This window comes from Desmodus rotundus, chromosome 13, assembly GCF_022682495.2.
Source record: "Desmodus rotundus isolate HL8 chromosome 13, HLdesRot8A.1, whole genome shotgun sequence".
NCBI lineage: Eukaryota > Metazoa > Chordata > Mammalia > Chiroptera > Phyllostomidae > Desmodus > Desmodus rotundus.
Genome location: NC_071399.1, coordinates 28,824,643 through 28,850,879, shown reverse-complemented (window position 1 = coordinate 28,850,879; position 26,237 = coordinate 28,824,643). Strand labels below are relative to the sequence as shown.

General features: G+C 37.3%; 1 protein-coding gene across 1 annotated transcript in view; it reads right to left on the bottom strand.

The window, feature by feature from the left end:
- Positions 1-26,237, bottom strand: part of TUBGCP3 (tubulin gamma complex component 3) — a 93,571-nt gene that overhangs the window by 47,507 nt on the left and 19,827 nt on the right. Inside the window, exons 4-11 of the mRNA XM_053916331.1 lie at positions 21,541-21,618; positions 20,443-20,657; positions 18,156-18,331; positions 15,930-16,048; positions 15,028-15,153; positions 11,890-11,958; positions 11,391-11,523; positions 7,521-7,687 (exon numbers count right to left, since the gene is read on the bottom strand). Of these exons, the coding sequence (XP_053772306.1) occupies positions 7,521-7,687; positions 11,391-11,523; positions 11,890-11,958; positions 15,028-15,153; positions 15,930-16,048; positions 18,156-18,331; positions 20,443-20,657; positions 21,541-21,618 (1,083 nt within the window). The remainder of the gene's footprint in view (positions 1-7,520; positions 7,688-11,390; positions 11,524-11,889; positions 11,959-15,027; positions 15,154-15,929; positions 16,049-18,155; positions 18,332-20,442; positions 20,658-21,540; positions 21,619-26,237) is intronic.

Here is a 26,237-nt window from a genome sequence, read left to right as displayed (position 1 = left end):
TAGTGTTCAAGTCTTGCACTTCCTTGGTTAAATTTATTCCTAAGTAGTTCATCATCTTTAATACCATTGTACGTGAAATTGTTTTCCTCATTTTATTTTTACTGTTTATTGAAAGTATATAAAAATACAACTGATTTCTGTGTACTGACCTTATACCAGTTAATCTGGCAAACTAGTTTTAGATATATATTGTGGATACTTTAGTTTTCTATATGTAAGATCATGTCATCTGTGAACAGGAATAAATTGTAATTGCTTTCCAATCTGGATGTCGTCGTCTTTTAATTGTTTGCCTTACCTAGTTGCCCTGGCTAGAATGTCCAATATAATGCTGAAGATAAGTAGAAAAAATGGACACCCTGTCTTGTTCCTGATCTTAGAGAAAAAGTATACATTCTTTCACCAATGAGTATGATGATCCTTGTGTTTTATAGACGCCCTTTAGTAGGTGACAGTTCCATGTTATTCCTCCTTTGAATGTTTTTAACATGAAAGAGTCCTGAATTTTACCACAGGCTTTTTTCTGCAACAATTGAGTTGATCATGTGCTTTTTCCCTTTATTTTATTAATACTGATTGATTTTGGTTATGCTAACCTACTCTTACATTCTCAAGATAAATCACTTGGTTATGGTGTACAATACAGCTAAATTCCAGCTTTTCCAGTATTTTGTGAGGATTTTTGCATCTATACACATAAGGGATATTGGTCTATAGTTTCCTTTTCTTGTGTTGTCTTTGTCTGGTTTTGGTATTAGAGTGACACGAGCCTCATTAAAGGAGTTAAGAATTGTTCCTTCGTCTTCTATTTTTTTTAGAAGAATTTGAGAAAGATTAAGGTTACTTCTTTAAATATATAGTGTAATTCACTAGGGAAGCCATCTGATTCAGGGCTCTTCTTTATTGCAAAGTTTTTTAGATTCTTGGTTCAATCTCTTTATTTGTTATAGGTCTATTCAGGCTCTCTGTTTCTTCATTAGTCAGTTTTGAGTTTTTGTTTCTAGGAATTCTCACAGGTTTTATTTATTCGGAAATACCTTCATATCTCCTTCACTATTTTTGAAAGACTTTTTTGCAGAATATAAAATTCCTGAATGATAACCTTTTTCTCTCAGCATCTTGAATGTACCATCCTACTGCCTTCTGGTTTCCACAGTTTTTATGAGAAACCAGCTGTTAACATAATAAAAGATCCTTTCTACGTGATGAGTTTTCCTCAGCTTGAGGCTTTCAAAATTTTCTTTTTGTCTTTGTCTTTCTAGTTTGACAGTAAAGTGCCTTACTGTGGATTTTTTTGAGTTTATTCTACTTTGAGTTTGTGGAACTCCCTGAATATGTAGATAAAATGTTTTTCATCAAATTTGAGGACCACAGGTCTCATTGGCTCTTTTCATTTTTTTTTTTCTGTTCCTCCAACTGGATAATCTTAATTGATCTATTTTCAAATCACTTATTTTCTTCTTTCTGTTTGAATTTACTGTTGAGCCCCATGAGTAACTTTTTTCATTTCAGTTATTGTACTTTTCAACTTCAAAATTCTATTACATTGCTTTTTTACAATTTTTATCTGTTTATTCATATTTTGTGCTTTCTTTTGATTCTAGAAAATAGCAATTCCTTATGCAAATATTTAATAAACTACTATTAAATGAGTGGTTATAAAGCTCACGTAGAGCTATTTAGAGATAATTATACATACACTTGAAGAAATACAATTTTACGACCAAGTTATGACTCATTATACAGATTAAGGAAAAATGAACCTATGCAAAAACTGAAGAAACAAAAATTCCCAAATTTTATTTTATTTTTTTAAAGCTTTTTTTAAAAAGATTTTATTTATTTTTATTTTTAGAGAGAGGGGCAATGGGGGAGAAAGAGAAGAAGAGAAACATCAATGTGTGTTTGCCTCTCACATGGCTCCCACTGGGGACCTGGCCCACAACCCAGGCATGTGCCCTGACTGGGAATCGAACTGGTGACCCTGTTGTCTACAGCCTGCGCTCAATCCACTGAGCTATACCAGCCAGGACCCAAATTTTAATTACATAAGTATCAAACAAAGAATGCAGTTGCCTAAACTATCAAATTTTTATGGTAAATTATGATTTAGAATAAATTAAAGAGAACCTTCCTAAAATTAATGAGACTTAAATGAGTATTTATAAATTCAGGGTTCAACAGAAAACGGAGAAGTCAGACAACAACGCAAATAAGAGAAAGGCCACGGATATCTTAAGGCCACTGAATATGCAAATCTTATCCAATGTTTTTCTTATATTAACAGTAGATAACATATTGAATGCTTACTATCTGCCTGACTCAACCCTCACACGTACACAAAATCCCACGGAATAGGCACTACTATTCTGCACATATGAAAGAAGTGGAAGGCAAGGCTAAAGGAAGCTAAATTACTCACCCCAGATACAGACACATTAGAAACTGAAGCTGAAAGTCAAACCCAAGTCACGTGATTCCAGAACCTGAGCTCTTAAGCTCTACCCCATAGAAATAAAGCAGATGAGTTAATAACAAGGCACTGTTAAGTGGTAAAGCCCACTAGCATAGCAGTACTAAACACGGCAGGCCCATTGCAAAAACATGAAAGACATTCTGTCAAGAAGGATTAATTTTAGCTCCCTCAATCACAGTGCATTTTTTAAAAATCCTACAAGCAAAACTACTGAAACAAACAGGAACATCTGGAGTATACTAGCAAAAAAAAAAAAAATTATAAATTTTGAATTTAGGCCCCATCTAAACTCAGACCCCAAGTATAAATACCAGTAAATACAGAACCTTTTAAAAAAAGATAAATTTATTGTAATAAAGTGTTAGCATTCAGGTAATCTGAGGAAAGGGTACCTGGGAATGTTTTGTACAATTCTTTCACCTTTTCATCAGTATATAGTTAAATAAAAACATTTAAAAATAAGTAATTTTCCAAAGATCTGAGATAAGTTTATTAACTGACATTTGAGCTACAAATGCTAATACTGTATTCAACAGTCATAGATACTTATTTAGCATTTTATCTTTAAACAAATTAAACCTGAAAGTATGCCTCTATATATTCTACAAAACAAGAGTTCTTCAAAAGAGTAAACCAAATTGAAGTTATACTAGTCTAAAAAAAGTTTGCTTTTGTTTTACCTCAGTGAATCAATGTTCCAAAATAATAAAGAAAAACTCCAGAACAAGATCAATTTTGGAAGTTTGTGCCCAGTTCTCTCTACAATTTCCATCAACTCTTGGTTCCCATAATTACTATTAACAAAATAAATAAATAAGCCTGAATAACACATAAGGCAGACAATAAGTAAAAAATTGTTGGTACATTTGAAACTCTTTTAAAAACACAGATGCTTATAATGAATTAGTAATCTAATTAAGGAATAGTTTAAAAAGTCTGGTTGCTAGAAAATACAAATTAAATTATTCCCAAGAAAAAAGACAAAAGTAGAAATTAGGCACTAAACTTTAAAAGGTAATTAGCCAGTTTGTGGCTTTAATTGGTAGCACTTTATACACACACACACACACACACATACATACATACACACACACACACACACCACCCAGACAACAATTCTCAACCCAAGCCCTGGTTCCTCAAGTCAACTGATCAGCAGCTATATAAAAAGTTCATATCACCCTAATTCATGTTACAACTAACATATTAATTATCACATGAGGGGTTAGAATACAGATTTTTTATTGAATAAAAAGTATAATTTTTCATCTTTTAATAACTCTCATTTTTAAAAACTGCCTTAAAAGACTATCTTTAATTTTATAAGTACAATTTCAATGGGTAATACACAGGTAAGCCTCAAAACTAAAAAATACACAGAGCTTTTTATTTCTGATTTGTAAGTTGCTGAAGCTACTTCTCATAAATTTACACAGTAAGCATGGCCCATCATATACAAATTATAATATAAAGAGAACAGTTATTTTTTTCATTTTCTCAACCATAAGATCACTTAGACTCTTCAGCTCGTAAATGACAAATTCCTAAAACCCAGATCATTTTACTTAATGTGATAATGGTCAGGAGATTTAATAATCATTGTAAATAGTCAATTACACAGGGCTTCCAAAGTTCACCTCATCCTGTAATTACAGAATAACAAAACTCAAATGAATCAAAAATGATGTTTCATTCTATCAAAGTGAAAGCATTACCTAAAGGATTCCTTACCACAAAAGTGATGGACAAAAACTGAATTGTGTAAGAATTAGTCTCCATTTAATCTTGAACAATTGAGTCTGATTTAAAATTCTAATTAAACAAACAACTGTATGGCACTTTCCAGAAATTTAAACTTAAAGATTCATACTTAACTACGATGAATACAAGGGATGCTTCACGTAAAATGTATTTTAGCATATATAAAATCAGACTCCACTTATGTAAAATTTAACATAAGACAAAACTAACTACACCGTTGGAAGCAAGGAAAGTTTTCCTTTAGGAGGAAGGAAGAAGGCAGTGAGAGGAGTGTGGGCTGGGCAGACATACAATGAGGATGCTGATAAGGTGCTATCCTGACCTGGATGGTGGCTCATTTTGTCGTAAAGCATCAAGTATTACTTTTAAGATTTATGTACTTTCCCATATGCATATCTCAGTAACAGAAATTATAATTGAGCTTGGTGGCAAGAATACCAGTTAAGCACAAAAGTTTATTTAAATAACTGACACAAATCTAAAGGCAAAGTAAAACAAATATCTTAAAAAAGCAGGCAATTTTTAAAAATTGGCTATAAAAATTTGAAATATAACATAATAAAAGTTATAGAGATTAATTACATGGCAGAAAAGAACCTGGGGTTGGTACCAAATTCTTTATCTTAATTAACTTCAGGAGCCGATTTTTAAAAACTGGTTTACTCCTGACTTTAGCATTTAGAAAATATAGGTTAAAGAAAGCTCTGCCCTGGCCAGTTGGCTAGAGCATCTTCCCAATGTACCAAGGTTGCAGGTTCGATCCCTGGCAAGTACACATACAAGAGGCAACCAATGAATGCATAAATAAGTAGAACAAGTCAATATTTCTTTTTCTCCCTTCCTCTCTCTCTGTTATAAAAAGAAATTTAAACAAAAAAAAAATAAAGTTCTGAAAAACTTAAAGGTCACCATTAGTAAAATGAAAACATATATATACTACCTTTCAAAGCTTTCAATTCAGTTTTTTTAAATAGTTTATTTAGCAAAAAAAAACCCAGAAAGCATAAAAATATTTCTTCCTAATCTACCAATTCAATGTGTAATACCTATAAATATTTAAAAAAACTGGCAGAATCAAAAGCTGATTCTAAATTCTTATCTAAGTAGAAATGTGCAAAAATAGCAAGGAAAATTGTGAGAACAACAAGCTGCTTCTATCAAATATGAAACCATAAAGCTATGGTTATTGAAATAATACTGACAAATAGCCAGCAAAATGTAAAAAATCAGAAAAGAAAAACAACTGTCCAGAAGAAAACTCAGGTGGATATGTGGTAAAACTAATACTTGAGGAGTTTTGTTCAAGACTATGATTCTTTATGCTATTTTGATAATTCTAAGTCTGAATAATGTGAAAATAAAGTTAAAAGAAAAATAATTAAAGGAAAAAAGTGCCATTACAGATACAAGTTATCCAAATGTAGAAAACCACCCCATAACTCAATTCTAAAAAGACAGACAAATCCACAGGAAAACTGGGCCAAGAATATGAATAGCAACAGTAGAAGAAAGAAAAATAACTGATAAATGTAAAAAGCTGGTCCGTCTCACTAGTAACCAATGAAATGCAAATAAATACCATTGGAGATGCCACATCTCATACATTAGGTTAAAAACACTTTTATTAAAATTAAGTAATGTAAAATGCTGATGAGGGTGGAGGAGGAAGAACCGTAACAGAAAGATGACGCTTGTCAGGAGAACTGGTAGAGCCACTCCAGAGCTCAAATGGCACAATCAAAATTTAAAGTATACATTCCACACACCGAGTAATCCCAACTCCCAGTACTGACCTTAGAGAAACTTATAAATATGCACAGAGAGGTACATATAAGGATGTTCATTTTAATAACATTCATAAGGTTTACAACTGCAAAGAACATGACTTCCATCAATAGGAGAGCTGCTAAATATATGCCCATGCAATGAAATAATATGCAGTAATAAAGTACAACTATAATACTGTCATGGAAGGAGCTACAGGATGTATTGAGTGACTTACACAATACATACACATATATAGAATGCATTTATGTATTTCAAAAGCACCCACAAAGTAATACTATATATGGTTTGGTTCTACTATTATGATTGTTATTTTTTTTTAAGATTTTATTTATTTATTTTTACACAGGGGGAAGAGAGGGAAAAAGAGGAAGAGAAAATTCAATGTGTGGTTGCCTCTCATGCCCCCCGCACCAGGGACCTGGCCCACAACCCAGGTATGTGCCATGACAGGGAATCGAACCTGAGACCCTTTGGTTTGCAGGCTGGTGCTCAATCCACTGAGCCACACCAGCCAGGGCTCATGCTTGTTTTTAAAACAACTTATTACTGCATAATTGACTTGGTAATTAGCAAACAATTTGAACATAACACAAATTTCATGATTGCTTAAGAGCAATTTCATCCACAAGAAACTAGGTGAAAACGGCAACCCAGCCACATGGGAATCCACAAATTGCACACACAGACACATCTCAAACCCGCCAGTGACCTTAATCCACCAACACCTGTGTCAGCAGCCACACCTTTCTGTTCCACTTCAGACAGGCCTCCTTCAGCCCATGTCCACAAGCCAACAACAGGGCTTGTCCAAGATAAATGCCGTATTTATTCTAGAATTTACACATTTCTTAATTTAATATGTGTTAAATCTGTGCGACAACCTCTATTAAGTTCCTATACCTTTTTTACTTTAACATCTCTGATCAGGTTTTTGAGTGTGATGCCCCCTCGTTCCACTTCTTGTCAGAAGAAGTGCTGTGGTTTTTACTCTGGGATTAGCAGAGTGATTTTTTTAGGAACACATATGCTGCATTATAGCAGAACTAACTGTATTTCTATAGGTACATATATGCACAAGTAACTTGTTTCATTAAAATTGTCAGCACCATAGTTAATTTAGTTTCATGTAGTCATGCACAGCGCAACAGAACATACAATGCTGTTCTGCAAGGAAAACTGGACTAAGACTTAAGAGACCTAGTCGTAGCTCTGCTGTAAAATTGCTGTCAACTTGCTGTCGCTAGTCAATTTGGGTAAGAGATTTGACCTTGCTGAGTTTCCCACTACTATTAGCGGGATAACAATCACTAACCAAATACAGCTCTGCTGATAAATGAGATAACTGGCTTTCAAAGCACTGTACGAAATATGCACGGCATTCAAACGCAGTGTGGCAGCATCACGTTACAAGAGAACAGAAGCCATGGGAAAAAACGAGTAACTGAGTGCCCCTGCTCCTTAAACCCCAACCGGACACTCAGGTAGCATTCCTTACTTCGTGGTAAGTGTCCTCAAGCTCCCCGTCGTATATCCAACGGTACAGGAAGCTCAGGACAGGATGCGACACTAAGCTGAGAATGTGCTGCACCAGGGACTTCATGTACGGGTCTCCCGTTTTTGTGTAGGCGTGGACAGCTGAGGCCAGCTCCCCTCCTTTCCTTCCTGAGGGGGATACATAAAAAACACACAAACTCAGACTCACAGTAGAAACCAGAATTTAACACTAACCAAGACGGCCAAGTAATAAAGATAAAGTGTGTTTGTTTTCTTAATACCACTTTGGACATAGAAGCAGAGTCTCCCCCTGGGTTTTACACGTGTCAGAGTCACTCATCCCTTCATGAACCCAGTTTTTTAGTGGTAAACACTTGACTCGTTGTATGATCCAGAACGTGAATTTCTTTTTTAACTGAGAAACACATTAAGATCCCCACTTTATATTACAATCAAGGACACAAATAAATATATGTAAAAAATAAAAGTTTTATAATACTTACACTTTAATATTTTCTATTTCCTTCCTTCTTTCTTTTGAAATAAATATGCTCATCTCAACTCCCTGATTTCATAACTCATTGATTGGTTGTGACTTACAGTTTGAAAAACACTACACTTGCAGATGACATTATAGTGTACATGGAAAATACTATAGACTCCACCAAAAAACTACTCGACCTAATAAATGAATTTGGCAAAACAGCTGGATACAAAGTCAATACTCAGAAATCAAAGGCATTCCTGTATACCAACACCGAAACTGCAGAAACAGAAATCAGGAAAAAAATCCCATTTGATATAGCAACAAGAAAAATAAAGTACCTAGGAATCAACCTAACCAAGGAGGTAAAAGACCTGTACTCAGAAAACTACACAACACTGAAGAAAGAAATTAAGGAAGATACAAACAAATGGAAGCATGTATCATGCTCAAGGATTGGAAGAATTAACATCATCAAAATGGCCATACTACCCAAAGCGATTTATAGATTCAATGCACTCCCTATTAGAGTACCCATGACATATTTCACAGATATACAACAAACATTTCAGAAATTTATGTGGAACAATAAACGACCCCGAATAGCTGCAGCAATTTTGAGAAAGAAGAACAAAGGAGGAGGGATCACAATACCTGATATCAAACTGTATTACAAGGCCACTGTAATCAAAACAGCCTGGTACTGGCATAAAAACAGGCACATAGACCAATGGAACAGAACAGAGAGCCCAGAAATAAACCTAAGTCTCTACAGTCAATTAATATTTGACAAAGGAGGCAGGAGCATAAAATGGAGCAAAAACAGCCTCTTCAACAGATGGTGTTGGGAGATCTGGACAGCTACGTGCAAAAAAATGAAACTCGATCACCAACTTACGCCATACACAAAAATAAACTCAAGATGGATAAAAGACTTAAATATAAGTCGTAATACCATAAAAGTCCTAGAGGAAAACATTGGCAGGAAAATCTCAGACATTCCATGCAGCAACATCCTCACAGGCATGTCCCCTGAAGCAAGGGACATAAAGGAAAGAATAAACAAATGGGACCTCATCAAATTAAAAAGCTTCTGCATGGCTAAAGAAAACAGCACCAAATTACAAAGAGAACCAACAGTATGGGAAAACATATTTGCTAATGATACCTCAGACAAGGACCTGATCTCCAAAATATATAAAGAAGTCACACAACTGTACTCCAGGAAGACAAACAACCCAATGAAAAAATGGGCAAAGGACTTGAACAGACACTTCTCCAAGGAAGACATACAGAGGACACAGAGACATATGAAAAGATGCTCAGCATCACTAGCCATCAGAGAGATGCAAATTAAAACCACAATGAGGTACCATCTCACACCAGTCAGAGTAGCCAACATAAACAAATCCACAAACAAATGTTGGAGAGGATGCGGAGAAAAGGGAACCCTAGTGCACTGTTGGTGGGAATACAGACTGGCGAGGCCACTGTGGAAAACAGTATGGAATTTCCTCAGAAAACTAAAAATGGAACTGCCCTTTGACCCAGCAATTCTGCTGCTGGGATTATACCCTAAGAACCCTGAAACACCAATCCAAAAGAACCTGTGCACCCCAATGTTCATAGCAGCACAATTTACAATAGCCAAGTACTGGAAGCAACCTAAGTGCCCATCAGCAAACGAGTGGATCCAAAAACTATGGTATATTTACACAATGGAATTCTACGCAGCAGAGAGAAAGAAGGAGCTTATACCCTTTGCAACAGCATGGATGGAACTGGAGAGCATTATGTTAAGTGAAATAAGCCAGACGGTGAGGGACAAATACCATATGATCTCACCTTTAACTGGAACATAATAAACAGAAAAAAAAAAAAAAAAGGAAACAAAATATAACCAGAGACATTGAAGTTAAGAACAATCTAACAATGGACAGGGGGGAGTGGGGAGGGGACAGTGAGGAGAGGAGATTACAGGAACTACTATAAAGGACACATGGACAAAATCAAGGGGGAGGGTGGAAGTGGGGGAGGGACAGGGGTTTGGCTGGGGTGGGGTGGAGGGATGGGGAGAAAAGCCACACAACTATAATTGAATAACAATAAAAAATTAAAAAAAAAAAAAAAAAAACCACTACACTACACTACACCACATTGAGATAACAGTCCCCTCTGTCCTGGGAGCACAGCTCAGTATGGTGTATTGGGAGTGGCAGAAATCAAGTCCAGAGTATAAGCACATGAAGAATTTCTTATGTTAAGATCTAGGATTTTATTAGTCTGCTGAAGGATTTTAAGAAAAGGACTAATGTGATCTGATTTTAATAAGCTTATTCTGGCATGTATGCACAAAAATGGAGGCAGGTGAGGCTGAAGACAGAGTCAGGAGCAGGTTACTGAATAGCACATAGAGAAGACACAGAGCAGAATTCAACAGTATCCTGTTTTGATGACACTGGTTTGGGAGAGGCAGTGATTTGAAACATGTGAAGGAGTCAGAGGTATCAGGACTTCAGTGGCTAACTAAACACTAAGAGAGATGGGGGAAGAGGACTGGGGAGAATATAAAGGAGGAGTCTGGTAGGAATCTAATTATGGGGAGTGCTGTTAATTAGAGAGAAAAGAGATAGTTATTCATTGTGTTCAACTTCTTTTTTTGAGGGGGAGTGTCAGGTGGTTGGGAAGGCAGGGCACGGATGACATGATGAACTTGGATTTTGACATGCTGAAGTTCTGGTCTTTATGAATCATTCAACAGGAAGATGGCAGCAAACACTGAGCCATGATCTATGGGCCGACAACTGGCATCTCACATCTGATTTAGTCCTAACAATCCTAAGAAGCACGACTATTAGTGCCCCCATGTTAAAGATGAGAAAACAAAAGAGAGGTTTTGGCCAAGACAGTACAAACAGTGAGAGAAAAAGGTTCCAAAGGCAACTAGAAATACATACTGAGAGCCTAGCAGAGACCTAAACCCGACGTGCAAACATGGGAACTTGTAATATGTAGCCAGACATAGACCACAGCCTCAGGAGGAAGGAAACCCTAGAAAAGGCTGCCGGTTAAGAGACAAATAAAAGAGGAATATAGATCAATAGCTGTAATACCAAAAACTACAAAAAGGGAGTCAGAGAGAGAAATCTTTAAAAAACCTCCTCCTTTCTTTATTCCAATGAAGTCCTGAGCCTCCACAACTATAAATATTGGGCCACACTGGTAACTTGTTATTTTCCCCCATAAGCTCGTATCTATTAATTTGTATTTAATCATCGGCATATTTATGGCTATTAAGGCTACAAAACAGGCACAAAAATAAACCCAGATGATATTCCCTAAAACCTGCTTTGAAATAAAAAGTAGGTCCATCAGACACAAAACAACCTTGGCAGTGGTCCACCAGGGCTGCAAGAGTCTTCAGTCTTATCTTGGGATCGTATGTCCACACAAGGAGGCGCCGAAGTGTTAAGCTACTCTCAAGGCCCAAATTCACACCCTGATCATCCTCTAGCTGTAGCTGAAAAACAATAAATATGTAATGTGTAAGTTCAGGTCACTAACTTAGTCAATCATTTCTTAATCCAGGTAAAGTGAATATGGAGAGGATTCTTATAAAAACAAAGCAAAGGATCTCCTCTGAAAGAACAAAAGTTCCTTCAAGCTACAAATGACCTGTTTGGATGGTAGCAACTAACCTGAAAATTAGCAACTAACTGCCTCTAGGATACAGTGAAACTTTGTAGATATCCAGAACTTACAAACATATTATCGAACAAATTTTTCTCTTATAAAAGTAATGTATGAAAAAACTTTAAAATTCTATGTAGCTGCCATTTGTAACACTTCAAATCATGAAGAAATTAAAATAAAACAAGGTATTTACCTGGGAATGTAAAACAGAGAGCAGTCGGTAGTATTCTTTGAGTTCTTGGTGCAAGGCGGCACAAAAGCTCTGCATAGAAAGGAGTAAGCACGGTACAGGCGTTACACAGCAACTCACTTGAGCCGCACAGGCACACCGCTGCCAGACAAAGGCCAGGTGTCCTGCACGACACATCCTAATTCTGCTAATCGTCCTCTAATACGGTTAACAGCACAATGTACACAGGGGTGGGCAAAAGCATGTTAAATTACCAGCCCTGATTACCTCAAAGTTAAATCATAAAGAATATAAAATAAGACAAATAATACAAATAAATAATACCATAACAAATAAATAATACGAGTCTAAACTGTTCATGTACTTACAACTGTAGACCTACTTTTGCCCACTCCTGCATATTAAATAACATTAGGGAAGCGTTGTCCCTTAGCATGAACTTTGAGAAGAGAAATAAAGAATTGAGAAAAACAAAGTTAAAATTACAAGTATATTCACTTTAGACAATAATCTTTCATTTTAAAATTATGTTCCTTCTAAATTAATAGAGTTAAAAGTATAATTTTACTTAATGTTTTTAATTGAAAAAAAATTTAAATTGGCAACTTTATACCAATTCTCTCCCAGTTTGGGGGTTTTGTTGGGGTTTTTTTTGGTTTGTACTACTTATTTTCCCATCCATATTATTAAAACTTCTTTGTATATCTCCAATCTGAAATGCTAAAAAAGTGTCAAATCAGAATCTGAAAGGAGGACCTTCACATAGTCCTATGGCAAGAACTTTCTGGAATAAACTCTGGGATGTAAACCCAGAAATACTCAATGGGACGCTTTGGTTTCCGAGAGAGCCTAGAACAGAACTTGCGAAACACAGAACCTGTTTTCTTTAGTATCGGGCTCTATACTTCTTCTGCTTAATTTAAGGCAATACATAATCAGTAATCTATAGGGCTATTTTTACTGTATTTATGTTTTGTGGATTTTCATCTAATATAAGCACTTCCCTCCTCAGAAGCCATAAAAAGGAACAGAAAACATACTAATTTTACAGACTCAAAGGGAGACTTCCTTCAGTGGTCAGCTAAGTAACATCCACAGAGAAAACAACATGGCATGTTTCAGGCACAACGTTTGTTTTTACAAAAACCTCATCCCCGTGCCCATGGTAGACACATGCACAAACACATAAAAATTAAAAACAAAACTGCTCATCAGTAGAAATAAATCATAATCTACCATTTAGAACAAAAATACAGGGAAGATTATACAAGTCAGCTTCTATGTAATCTCCCACCAAAAACAACAAAATTATAATCTGAGGATTTCAGCACCCTGTGTATTCACCATGAAACGTTTCCAGTCAACTGAGGCTGTTCTCGCCTTGGTTTAGTAAAGTGCAAATATAAGACACAGACTTAGGAAACACTATCTTCCTTTACAGATAAAATTTGTTCATTCAGTACGTCTAGAGCCAGGACACTGCTGAGTAAAAGGGGAATGCTAACAATCATGCTGGAACAGCAGGCAGAAGTCAGCAGTAGCCGTGTTAACTGTAGCACGCGACCCCCCCTACCCTGCCCCTGACCAGAGCACTCAGCGCTCTGCTCCCAAGCCGAACCACTCCTTCTTCAGTCATTAGAGGGTACACAGTGGTGATTTTAAAAAGCAGAAAATGAGAGTGGAACACAAAAGACTACAGAAATTACACATCATATTCTGGTCTTGTATCTGCTTCTACCAATCAGGACAACATGGACAAATCAATTAAACTTTCTGAAGTTCAACTTTTATATCTGCAAAATGGGGCTAATTACATTTGCCCTGCTCATTTTAGAGGGCTGTTATTAGAATCAAATGAGAGAAAAGGCTTTTAAATCCAGTACTATAAAATACTACATGACACGACTATAGTGATTATCAATCAACTTAATGAAATATCTATGTAATAGCTTACTTATTTTTCCTGTATTTATTTTGTGTTTGTTTTACTTCATATCTATTATACTGAGTAAGACATATCAGTGGAATTTGCATTCATGAAGTAATGATAAAAAGATATGATAAAATGGTTCCTTTTGAATAGGAAAAACTTAGAAATAAGAACATGCTGTGGGAGGGACGGCCATTGGGCTCCCCTGGCTTGCAAACTCCATGTACCATTAAAACCAGGCGGAGTCCTGAAGGCCTAATCCCCATCTGCATTAAGGTGAGAGGGAAGGGTCCCTGACTCATCTAGCCAATGCTCTACACTGGTAAATGGTCTGAACAGCAGTGCTGGGCTCGGGACAGCAGCTATCTAGGCACTGTCTCCTAGTGCTAAACCCCTTGGAGGTTATCAACATCTTACATATATTATCATCACCTCCATTCTACATACACAGAAATGAAGGCCAAGAGGAGGGAACTTGTGCAAGATGACATAACTATTAAAGGGTGAAGCCAGTGTTTCACTTCAGAGCCATGCTGCTGTGCTGTGCGGTGCTGATAGTGTGGTTTACTTCCGACTTGCTCTCCCTCTCGGCAATTTTTTGAAGACTTCATTAGAAATAATGACTGCCCAAGAATCAACCTGAGGGCAAAATCCTATGCTGCTTAACCACTAAAAGGGCGTGGGACTCTGTCAACTTCACTTCTTCTTTGTTGGCTGCCTCCTGTCAGGTTGCAGGGGCAACAAGAGATGAAGGACCAGTTACACACTAACCCAGCTGTGACCATTCAGGCCAGCAGCAACAGTTGGTTTCCATCTCTAGCTTCTGTTCTGGAGCATTCCCAAATCCACAGGACTGTGTCCCAGCAAGCCCCTCCTCAGAGTGCTGTTTCTGCTGAGAGCCCCTCTTCTGATCTACCGGATTCCGACAATCTCAACACCTTCTCTCTGCTCCCCAGTTTTACCTGTTTTAATTAGCATTTGTATTTTTTTGCTTTTGTGGTCCTCCAATAGCTATATAAACAATTTGCTATATTTGATTATTTTTGTCAGTACCTATTGTGGTGTCCATTTTCTTGAATGGATATAATAGTAAAGCTTCTTTATTTAAAAAGAACCTTCTTAAGAATTATTTTCATAAGCTTTTAAGTAAGTTAAGCATTTCCCAAGGAGAACAGCATTCCAAATGTTCTAGTACTAATGAACATACACACCTGACCTACAAGTCCAAATGAACGGTCCAGACTCCTCTGGTCTGTGTATTTTCTGATTTTATTGTGCAACCATCCCAATTCAGCAAGTCTGGTTGTAGTATCCCTCAAAGATTTATTTAGGTTTGCCTAAAAAGTAAATATATCAAGAGTTAAAAATTAACACTGGAATTTTAATTAATTTTCTCAACCATTTGTATTTTTAATACTATAATTCTTAGGCTTCAACACATTTAACTTACAAATAACTAATATGCTATCATTAAAGTGAAAACAATGAGATTCTGAAAAACAAAAAGCATCAGGTAACAGGCAAGGAAGCAAAACACCTACAAATAAATGTTAAGGTCACGTAGCATGAACCCAGCGAGTGACTGGCCAGGGTCCCCCAGCATAGCAGGGACAGTCTGTGATGTCAGTCACCCTGTGAACAGCTGAGAGGTGCAGAAGGACACAACATCAACAAGAAGGGGCTGTGAGAAAGGCACATTCTAGAATATGAAAGCAAAAGCAAGCAAAGCCACCTTATGTGGAAGCCAACATCAACAGCAGAGATGCCAAACCACCCCTGTCCCTCAGGTACCTCTGACATCATCATCACGGGATACAGAAATCAGCTAAGTGGGGTGACTGCATCAGTGACAAAAAGGAAAGGAAGAAGCACAAGGGAAAGGATGCAAAAGGGTAAGAAAGGCTGACAAAGGGCCCTGTAATAAGATTACACAAGTCATAAACTACACAGGGAAATATAAGCCAGAACTTAATGGTGCAACTTAACTGGTACACACAACTTGTGTAAACCCAGCCCTCATTATTCCAATAACACCTCACAAATTAATAGCTCCTATCTAGTCTTAGTCACAGTTATCTTTTCATTATTTTAGACGGGGTTTTAGTTACCATACCTTCCCCTCTGCTTTGTAACAATTCTCAGTGTTGTTCATCTTGATGATTTTGCCATCTATGCCCTGGAATACGTACAAAATGTCTCTGACAAGGGCTGCCTCGGTAACTTCCACAGTACCTACAAAGTGGTTTTCATAAGAGAGTAATTACTGCAGAAGACATTTTAAGATGAAATATATCTTATGACACAATTAGTTCCAGATCATATATTTGCATTCAGACAGAAATTAAAAACTAAGTAAATGAGCTGAAGATGAAGAGTATGAAGTTATTAGAAACAAAAATTTTCTGAAAAGGATACAGAGATCATGTGATTGTACAAAAAAGTCTTTTAAAAAGACAATGCAATCTGTGGAAACAATATATAATCAAAGAGCAACACGAATCAATCACAAAAGCATGGATAATTATTTCAAATGCTGTTTGGAAAAACTGGCTTACTACACAGGTAGTGTACAAACCTTGGTCCACTCCCAATACCCATAAAAAGGAGTTAATACAGCAGAAAAGTTATTTATAATTTGCACAAACCTTGGGACAAAAGCTAAGTCAGAACTTAGGTGTTACTCAAAATAATAACAAGGGGGCCGTGCCCAGAAAGCCAGTATGTAAGTGGGAGAGAAAGTGAATCAGAGTATAGACGTGGGATCAGCACCCTGAGAACCCAGACAGCACAGTCCAACCGCGAGGACAGGTTTGGTTTTCAGGGGTGGGCATAATATTCTGTAAATATCAATGATATCAATTTGGCAATAGTACTATTCAACCCTTATCTATCATGATTGACCATTTTTATCTACTTTTTCCGATTACTAAGAGAGAGAAGTTCAATTTTCCAATTGTAATTGTGGATTTGTCTGTTTTCTTTGCAGTTATTTCAGTTTTTCTTTCTGCATTTGAAGCTTGTCAATAGGTGAATATATATATTTAGGAGCATTTCTCCCCAAAGAACTGACCCTTCCATTGTTATGAAATGTCTTCCTGTCTTTTCTAACATTCCTGCCACTATCAACTTTAAATAGAGCCACCCTTTTCTCATGGTTAGTGTTTGTAAGAGGTACTTTTTCCATCCACTTACTTTTAGTCTATTTGTGTCCCTATATTTAAAATGTCTCTTGTGAGCATAATTATCTAAATAGCATTTGTTCTAATCTTTTAAACAAAGTGTCTACCCCCATGAATTTACTGTAATTACCAATATGTTTGGATTTAAATTTACCTTTTTCGGGCATATTTTTTATTTATCCCAGTCCTTTCTTCCTTTTTACTTCTCCTGCTCTTTTGGAGTAATTAAATATATCTTTAAGTCCTTTTATCCCTTAGTTTTGTATAGAATACAGGTTTGAAGACACTGTTTAGTGATCAGGAATCACAGCAAACAAAAAGCAGAGAATGCACTCTGACTCCACCTAGAAACTAGCTTCTAAGCCAAGAGTACACAGCAGTCAGCTGTCACAGAACAGCAAACTAGGCCACTAAGAGCAGCTACACGGGGGCAGGCCAAGCTGTGTACGAACGTCCTCACAAGTCTACAAGACACAGCTCATCCTCCCATCCTACACAGGAAATAGTTGGAGGGATTTCAGAATCAGCAGATTATGAACCAACAAAAAAAGCCCATTCTTTTGTTTTTCAGGATAATCATGTTCCAACTATTGCTATTTGTGGTGTCCTCATGTAAGAAACCCAAACTTTCTTTGGAATCTAACAGTTTTAAAACTCAGTGGGGCATTCGCTTAACCACCAAATAAATCCACAAAGAGTTTCTTCATCGTTCTAGGCAGTATGCTAGTTACTAGCACCGGGAACAAGACAGAAATGGACCTTCCTCATGGAACTTAGACTGTGGTGGAAGACAGTCACTTGTGCTGCAGCGCCTGACCCAGCCTGGAGGTGCCTTCCCAGGAAGAAAGGCAAAATAAAAAGAGAAGGCGAATGTGACAAGGAAGAGAAGAGATCCAGACGGAGGAAACCACTCAGACAGCGACCTGAAAAGCAGGTGGCGCTAGTGAAAACAAGGTCAGGGTAACATGGGGTGACAAAACTAGACTTCCCAAGGCACCACAGACCATATTTAGGATTCTGAACTTCATCATGAGAACAAGAAACCACTTACAAGATAAGCAGAAGTTCCTAATCAGTATTTCAAAATAAGGGAAGCATAAATTCTAAATGTTCAAAAACAAGCTACATTCAAAAAAGTAAAGCTATATATCATTACTCACCACCTGCATCCCCATCTCTCCTTGGCCTTGTCATATTGCGAGAAACAGTATTGGGGATACCTTTTGAGGTAGTGGTTTGTAAAGAGGGCTGGTTTGCACTTAATGTCCATGCAAGACGTGACCCCAATTGCTGTCGAAGACAGTCTCCTCCTACTCCTGGAGTTTGATGAGACTGTCTAAAAAAAGAAAGGAGCATTTTATATCTTCAAATACCCAGGCTATTCACCGAAGAGCCAAAAACAGTTCCAGGAATTTTTCTTGTGTTACTACACTGAATTACATAATCTTATAAGTCAGAGGCAAGCAACTGACTTAACCGTACCCAAATATAACAATAATGATCAGTCTGACATTCAGGTTCTTACTTCCACCTCCACACACATTTCTTACCATAAAAACCAAAATCTATTTGACTTTTCTTTACAAACACATAACATACACTACTCATCTAAAACCACTTTGAAATTCACTACTAATTTTAATTTCAATATTAACACCATTCACTCACTCAACATTTGCTGAGCACAGGAGTGAAAATACCTAGAATACTGTCCCTTTTCCCTGTCCTCACTTGTCTCCCAGCCTTCATGGTATTCCATAGGGAAAAAAAATTCTAATTTGTAATTAACTTAAAAAATGTACAAACAAGCCCTGACTGGTATGGCTCAGTGAACAGAGTGCCAGCTTGCAAACCAAAGGGTTGCCAGTTCGATTCCCAGTCTACAGCACATGCCTGGGTTGTGAGCCAGGTTCCTAGTAGGGTATGGGAGAGGCAACCACATATTGATGTTTCTCTCCCTCCTTCTCCCTCCCTTCCCCTCTCTAAAAATAAATAAATAAAATCTTTTTAAAAAATCTACAAATGTACAAACAAAATCTAAGGCAAAAGCACATCCAATGTCTAAAAGTCAGCTTTTAATTGGGAGACTATGTCGAAATGCTCTTTGAAGATCTAAGAACTCAATAGTTGATTTCCATTAACATATATTTTGAAAACTGTAACATAATCATCACCTCCCAGGACTGCAAAATGCAAAAACAAAAATTTCAACAATACCACTGTTTCTAAGCAGCAAAGCTCTGATTTACTACTGGTAAAATATTGGTGGGTCCACCTATAACCCACTGATGAAGTAAGAGAGGAAAACAAAAACCTGAAACTGCTCTTACTTTTTTTTTTATTGTCAATGGGGACAAAATGTCATCAACAACTACTAAAACTACATCATTGAATACAGTTCTAAATTTAAGAGAAAAATTCTAAAAGACCACTTCAGTTCAAAGTTCTCTATAAAGCTTTTCTCATCTCATGACAATTATTTCAAATTTTAATGTGGAAATGAGTAAGTCTGTTTATTCTTTTAGCCAGAATACAATTTTGAGATTTGTAGAATGTATTACGCTGTCTTTCTAGAACTCTAGACTCCATTTATAAGCCGTGTGTGTTACACACATTCTATTTTCTAGTAACTTGCACATAATTTTATTAAGTCACACAATGAGTAATAATTATATTACATTCATGTGAAAAACATCATTTGATGGTGAATCCTTAGTCACTATTCTTCTGGAAAAATATCCACTTTATAACAGTCTGTTTTACTGTGATTTCCAAGAATGAACTATACATAAAAATGTGCATGTAAAAAAAAAATAACAACGTTCTAAGTGCATTTACGCACTGGCATCTACTGTATTCTCAACCATAAAGTCTGTTATTTCCTCAAAATGTACTCAGATGTGACAGCAGGTTAAACTTCAAAGTAACATCTTACTTGTGTGCTCCCGTAGTTCCTCATCTTAATTCACTTGCACTGTAAGATGCCCTAATTCTTAGTTTGAAGATCTCAGCATTTGAGGATGAGACACATTTATTTTAATTTACATTTATTAAAAATAATTCCCTGAAAAGAATAACATACATCAATGAAGGGGATAATATTCACTGAGAGATAAAGATGAGAAAATAGCAAGAGAAATGTCAATCAGTTACCTCATGATGCTGAAGAACTAGGTCCTTACTAAAATGCATTTGCCTTAACAGGTTGAGAGTTGGCCAAAAATCTACAGTTAACTAAGATTAGAAGTGGAAAGAATTCCTATCTGAAATGGAGTTTTTAGGGAAAGTAAAATCCAAAGACAAAATATATCAGAGAGAGTGCCAAGAACATTCCTGGCACATACAAGCCTCTAAAGATGGTTTTTGTGAACACAAAATGCCTGATGAAAAGTAGTGATTTTCCCATTTCTACTATATCAGGAATCTATGTATATAAGCTTGATTTACCCCGGAAGAGACTGTGGGGTGGGGGTCGGGCCATTTAGGGGATGCATGCTTATACTGCTGATGCCGCTGCTTCCCATACTGCCAGAGCTCTGCGCTGACTGGGTGCTGCGATCCTGGTAGTTCAGCGGGAGAGTCTGAGGCCTGGCGTAGTAGTAGGGAGTCGAGTGTGCATCTCTTGGTAATGCTTGGGCAAATAACGTGGCATAGCTAGAAACCTGAAAAAAATTAAAATGAAGATACAAAATTACAGAACACTTTTCCCAAAACAACAAAGGCAATTAAAGTTTAGATTTTAGTTCTATTTCTGTTACTTAATTTTGCACTTACTAAACAGGAAATTAGTTGTTACACTTTTGAAATATGATACAGTTTTAGGAAGTTTTCTGAACTCTAAAACTCCCACATGGTGTGATAGTTACACTTTATTCAGAATCCATGCAAACTGAAACTCAAATAATTACTCAAATATTTATAAAAATTTGACATTCTTATATAATAAAAGAATGCTCATTACTCAGAATAAGGCTTTAGATATAAATATGATTCACCCACACTCTTCAATTTTTAAGCACTCAAATTTCTGTTACAGAGTATTTAATTTTAACAAACTCTCTAGCACACAGAGAAGCCAAATTGCTTTCAAACACTGCACAGGTCAAAAACTGAACCTGTGTGACAACAAAGTTTTCACTGGTATAACTAATTAATATTCATGATGCTTTCTGAAAACACAAGGAAATGCTAAAAGAATTATGCAGCTATGCTAATATTAATAACTTCACACAATAAAAATTTTGAAAACTGATAGTTTATACCCTATTTAATTGAACAGTATTACATTTGATAGCATAATTCTAAAAAACATCTTAAGAAAACACAGAACAGTGACTAAAATTGCCCTTAAAAAAATGAAAAAATAAATAAATAAATCTCTTGGCCTTCCATGACCACCTGGAGAACTATACCAGTTTTTTTGTTTCCCTCATTATTTTCTTAAGTATAAAAGCCAATTCCTACCAAAATTTGGTATAACTGTCACAACAAAAATGCAAAGTGTCCTTTAAAAAGATACTAAGCATCTAAAAGAGAGCCCCTCACCTTGTTTGGCTGCTTGCGTGGATCTTCACTAAGGCTTAGCAAGAGGTAGAGAATTGACCATTTATTTTTTAAAATGCCCTGTTTGGAAAGAAAACATTAAAAGAAAAATGTATTACTCTCCAGTTTTATCCTCCTCTCTCCTAAATTATATTCTTATTTCCAAAACAGAAATGCATTTTAAAATTCATGTGGTAACATCAAATCAAAATTTGTTTATTTTACAAGCATTGCAAATAGCACTATCCATCAGAAGGCTAGAGATGATGTTCTCAAGAGGTTAATACCCTTGGAACCTTTAACCCCCTGAAAACTAACTCCAAAGTCCATAAAAAAACATATATTTTAAATTACTCTATTCTTGAATAACAATCTTTCCCCTTTGAAATAATTCTTATAACAACTAACTTCCCAAACATAGTAATTTTAAGAAAAATGCCATCATAAAATATATGATGCCCCCTCTTACTAATGTCCCATTTAGGCCAAAAAATATAGTATTATAAAAAAAAAATTTTTTTTTAATTCTACAATGCAAGATCTAAGTCTCGGCCTCATGCATACCCAAACTAAAGATCTTAGTTGTCAGGATAACTAACCCTAGGTTTCTATGTAAAGCTGTCCTACAAATTGCATTAACTTTCCATTATCTAGCACTCTGCCCTGATTTACAACCATGAACAGCGGCCCACCTGCAATACATTTAAACAGAATTTACAGAGCATTCTACTCTATTCATACAGCCTCACCTTTTGGATGTGGAAGACGGAATACATCGATACCTTTATTTACAAAACAAATTATGGTATGGCTACTTACATTATACAAGTTCTTCATTATATAAAATGTCCCTTGGAAATTCCTCTAAAGAATAAGCTCATCACAGTATTTAATATTGTCTAACTTAAAAAACTGATTTATGCCTGGCTGGTGTGGCTCAGTGGATTGAACGTTGGCCTGCAAACCAAAAGGTCAACAGCTCAATTCCCAGTCGAAGCACATGCCTCGGTTGCACTACAGGTTCCTGGTGAGAGGCAATCGATCTTGTACATAGATTATTTCTCTCCTTCTTTCTCCCTCCCTTCCCCTCTCTTTAAAAATAAATATTTTTTTTTAATTCATTCATACAGAATTTAGCAGAAACAATGAAGTCCCCAGAAGAGGCCTAGTTCCGATGGACTCCTCAGTCCAGTAGTAAGACAAGCGGGCAGATTATTTCAGTATGATAAATTACATTTCAGACATGGAAGGATCACTCAAGTACTCCAGGCTCAGGAAAGGACTTTCTAGAGACATGAGTCTCCTAGAAAATTGGGTGATACAAAGGCAGAGAGGGGGATAGGCATGGTCTTTCCAAGGAACTGAAAGAGATAAGTTCGGCTGAAGCTAGACATGTAAATAGAAACTGAAAATTGAATGAAGCATCAGATCAAAGAGGTCCTTGTAGGCTATACCAAAAAAATGGATTTTAAGGTAAAGGCAACAGGCAACCAGGGAAGGATTCTATGCAGGGAAGTGAATGGACTCACTCACTGACAGTTCCATGAAGGATGGACTACAATAAAGCAAGACACACAGGCCCTACTTAGGAAACTACAGTCATCTGTAGGGGAAATGACCATAGGCTGAGCTGGGATTCAATGACTGAGTGTCTGCTAAGGCAACCGTGACAACCCCCTATAAGCAGGGCCTCTGGAGCTAACTATTGTCTGCTTATCTCCAAAGAGTTGCTCTCTACCAATCCCGTTTCCTCAAGCCAGGGGTGTCAAACTCATTTTCACTGGGGCCCACATCAGCCTTGTGGTTGCCTTCAAAGGGCCAAATGTAATTTCACCTCCTTAACAGGTAAGGAGTAGTTACATTTATACAGTCCTAAAATTATTTCGGCCCTTTGAAGGCAACCACAAGGCTGATGTGGGCCCCAGTGAAAATGAGTTTGACACCCCTGCCTTAAGCACCAGAGGACTGTCAGTCAGCAGCAGCTGCCACTGAAAGGAGGCCCGCTGGAGTCATGAGACTTCCAGTCAAGATGGCAGCACAGATGTAAGCACAGCTCACCTCCTCACACAACCACATCAAAATTACAACTAAAAGATAAAACCACCATCACTCAGAACCATCACAAATCTACTTGAATGGAGTCTGACAACTACAGAATTAAAGCAACCACATCCATACAGACTGGCAGGAGAGATGGAGATGCGGAAAGGGCTGGTCCCACATCCACATGTGGTGAATAAAAGTTTGGGAGGGACATCTCAGGAGCGAGGAGTTGCAGCTTCACACTAGGGCCCACAGTCCAGGGTTCCAGTGACAGGAAGGTAAGTCCCTATAACTTTCGGCTGCAAAAATAGGTAAGGATTGAGTCAGTGGAAAAAACTTCTGAAGTCCTAAGCAGTTCCTCTTAAAAAACCCACACATGGACTCACCTACCCAGATTCACTCCCTCTGAGCTCCAGCTCCAGAGTAACAACTTGAAAGACACCAGTGGCAAAGAGGGAGGAACAAGCATCTGGTATCAAGGCAAGAGCTGGGGACACCTTTCTCCCAGACATAAAGGTGGGAAGAAGCCATTGTCCCTTGTCGGAACTCTCCCCTCACAGAGCCACAGAGCTGGCAGGCAGGTGCCACATCGGAGACTCCATCTGTTGGATAATACTGTTTGCCTTGCCCTGGAGATCCCCAGAGATTCCATCCCACCAAACTGACTGGGCCCACCCAAGCTGTTACCAGTGACTTTTCCATATGAATTGCCTCATGCTTTACAACTTCCTAAATCCTATCAAACAAACCTCAGCCTCGGTGACCCCTATACGTCTTGCTAAGTCACCCCAGGCCAAGTACTAGTAGCAGCCAGCCTAGACTCACAGCTTGGCTTTGCCTGAAATCTCCAAGCCCAGCACAATTAACAGCTCATGCAGGGTGGCCCAGGCAAAACACAGGTGGAGGCTGACCTTGGCTTGCACCACCTGGGGAAACCCCAGAGCCTGTACACCCAGTGGACAGCTACAGACCATATCAGAGCACCACCACCCTATCCCTACACAGCTTATCCTCCACAGATGGTCAGTGGTCCTTGCAGCTAAATGGCCTGGGTATATCCCTCCCACTGACCTGCCAACAGCTATCAAGGCTCAACTAAAAAGGAGGGTGTATTCAGCCCACACGAAGGGTGCACCTCAGGTACCCAAGTTGGATGACAAGACGGGGCTGTGCCACTGGATCCTACAGGACACCTACTACATTAGGCCATGCTACCAAGATAGGGAGTCATAGCAGCTTTACCTAATACCGTATATTGCCTTGTATAATGTGCACTTTCTCACCCAAATTTTTGAGGGAAGATAAAGATGGGCATAAGACACGAATACTGCTAATTCTGTACCTATATAAATGCGTTTAATTCTTTTATGTATGCTTATATGTTAAAAGTGTAACTCTAGAAAGCAATAACAGGATCCATATGCAAAATAATACCCTGAAATATGATAATAAGTTTTGTTTCTAAATATAATTAAATAAAAAATTGATTTAAAAAATTAAAATGGAAGATTATTTCCCTGAAAGTCTGGACCAAAAATGTGGGTGCTCACTATACACAGGAGCACATTACACACAGCAAAATATGGCACACAGAAACGAACACAGGGAGGCTGCAAAAACAAGGAGACAAACAGACATGGCCCAAATGAAAGAACAAATCAAAATGCAGAAAAAGAACTAAACAAAATGAAGATAAGCAATCTATCAGATGCAGAGTTCAAAACACTGGTTATAAGGATGCTCAAGGAACTTAGTGAGGACCTCAAGAGCATAAAAAAGCTCCAGTCAGAAACGAAGGATACACTCATTGAAATAAAGAACAATTTACAGGGAAACAACAGTAAAGTGGATGAAGCCGAGAATCCTATCAATGATCTGGAACATAAGGAAGCAAAAAACAACCAATCAGAACAATAAGAAGAAAAAAGAATCCAAAAAAACAAGGATAGTGTAAGCAGCCTCAGGGACAACTTCAAATGTTCCAACATTCACATAGTAGGAGTACCAAAAGGAAGAGAGAAAGAGCAAGAAATTAGAAATCTATTTGAAAAAATAATGAAAGAAAACTTCCCTAATTTGGTGAAGGAAATGGGAATGCATGTCCAGGAAGCACAGAGAGTCCCAACCAAGATAGATGCAGAGAGCCCGCTCTAAGACACATCATAATTAAAATGCCTAAGGTTGAACATAAAGAAAAAAATCTTAAAAGCAGCAAGAGAAAAGCAGTTAGTTACCTACAAGGGAGTTCCCATAAGACTGTCAGCTGATTCCTCAAAAGAAAAGTTACAGGCTAGAAGGGATTGACAAGAAATATTCAGTGTCATGAAAAGCAGAGACCTATAGCCAAGATTGCTCCACCCAACAAAGACATCACTTAGAATCAAAGGGCAAATAAAGAACTTCCAAGACAAGAAAAAACTAAAGGAGTTCATCATCACCAAACCATTACTGTATATAATGTTAAAGGGACTTATTTAAGAAAAAGAAGATCAAATGTATGAACAATAAAATAGCAATAAATATATATCAACAATTGAATCTAAAAAATAAACTACACAAAGAAGAACAGAGAATCATGGATACAGAGAGGGTTTTGATGGTTGCCAGATAGAGGGGGGCATGGGGGAAAGGGTGAAGAGGTAAGGAGATTGAGAAGT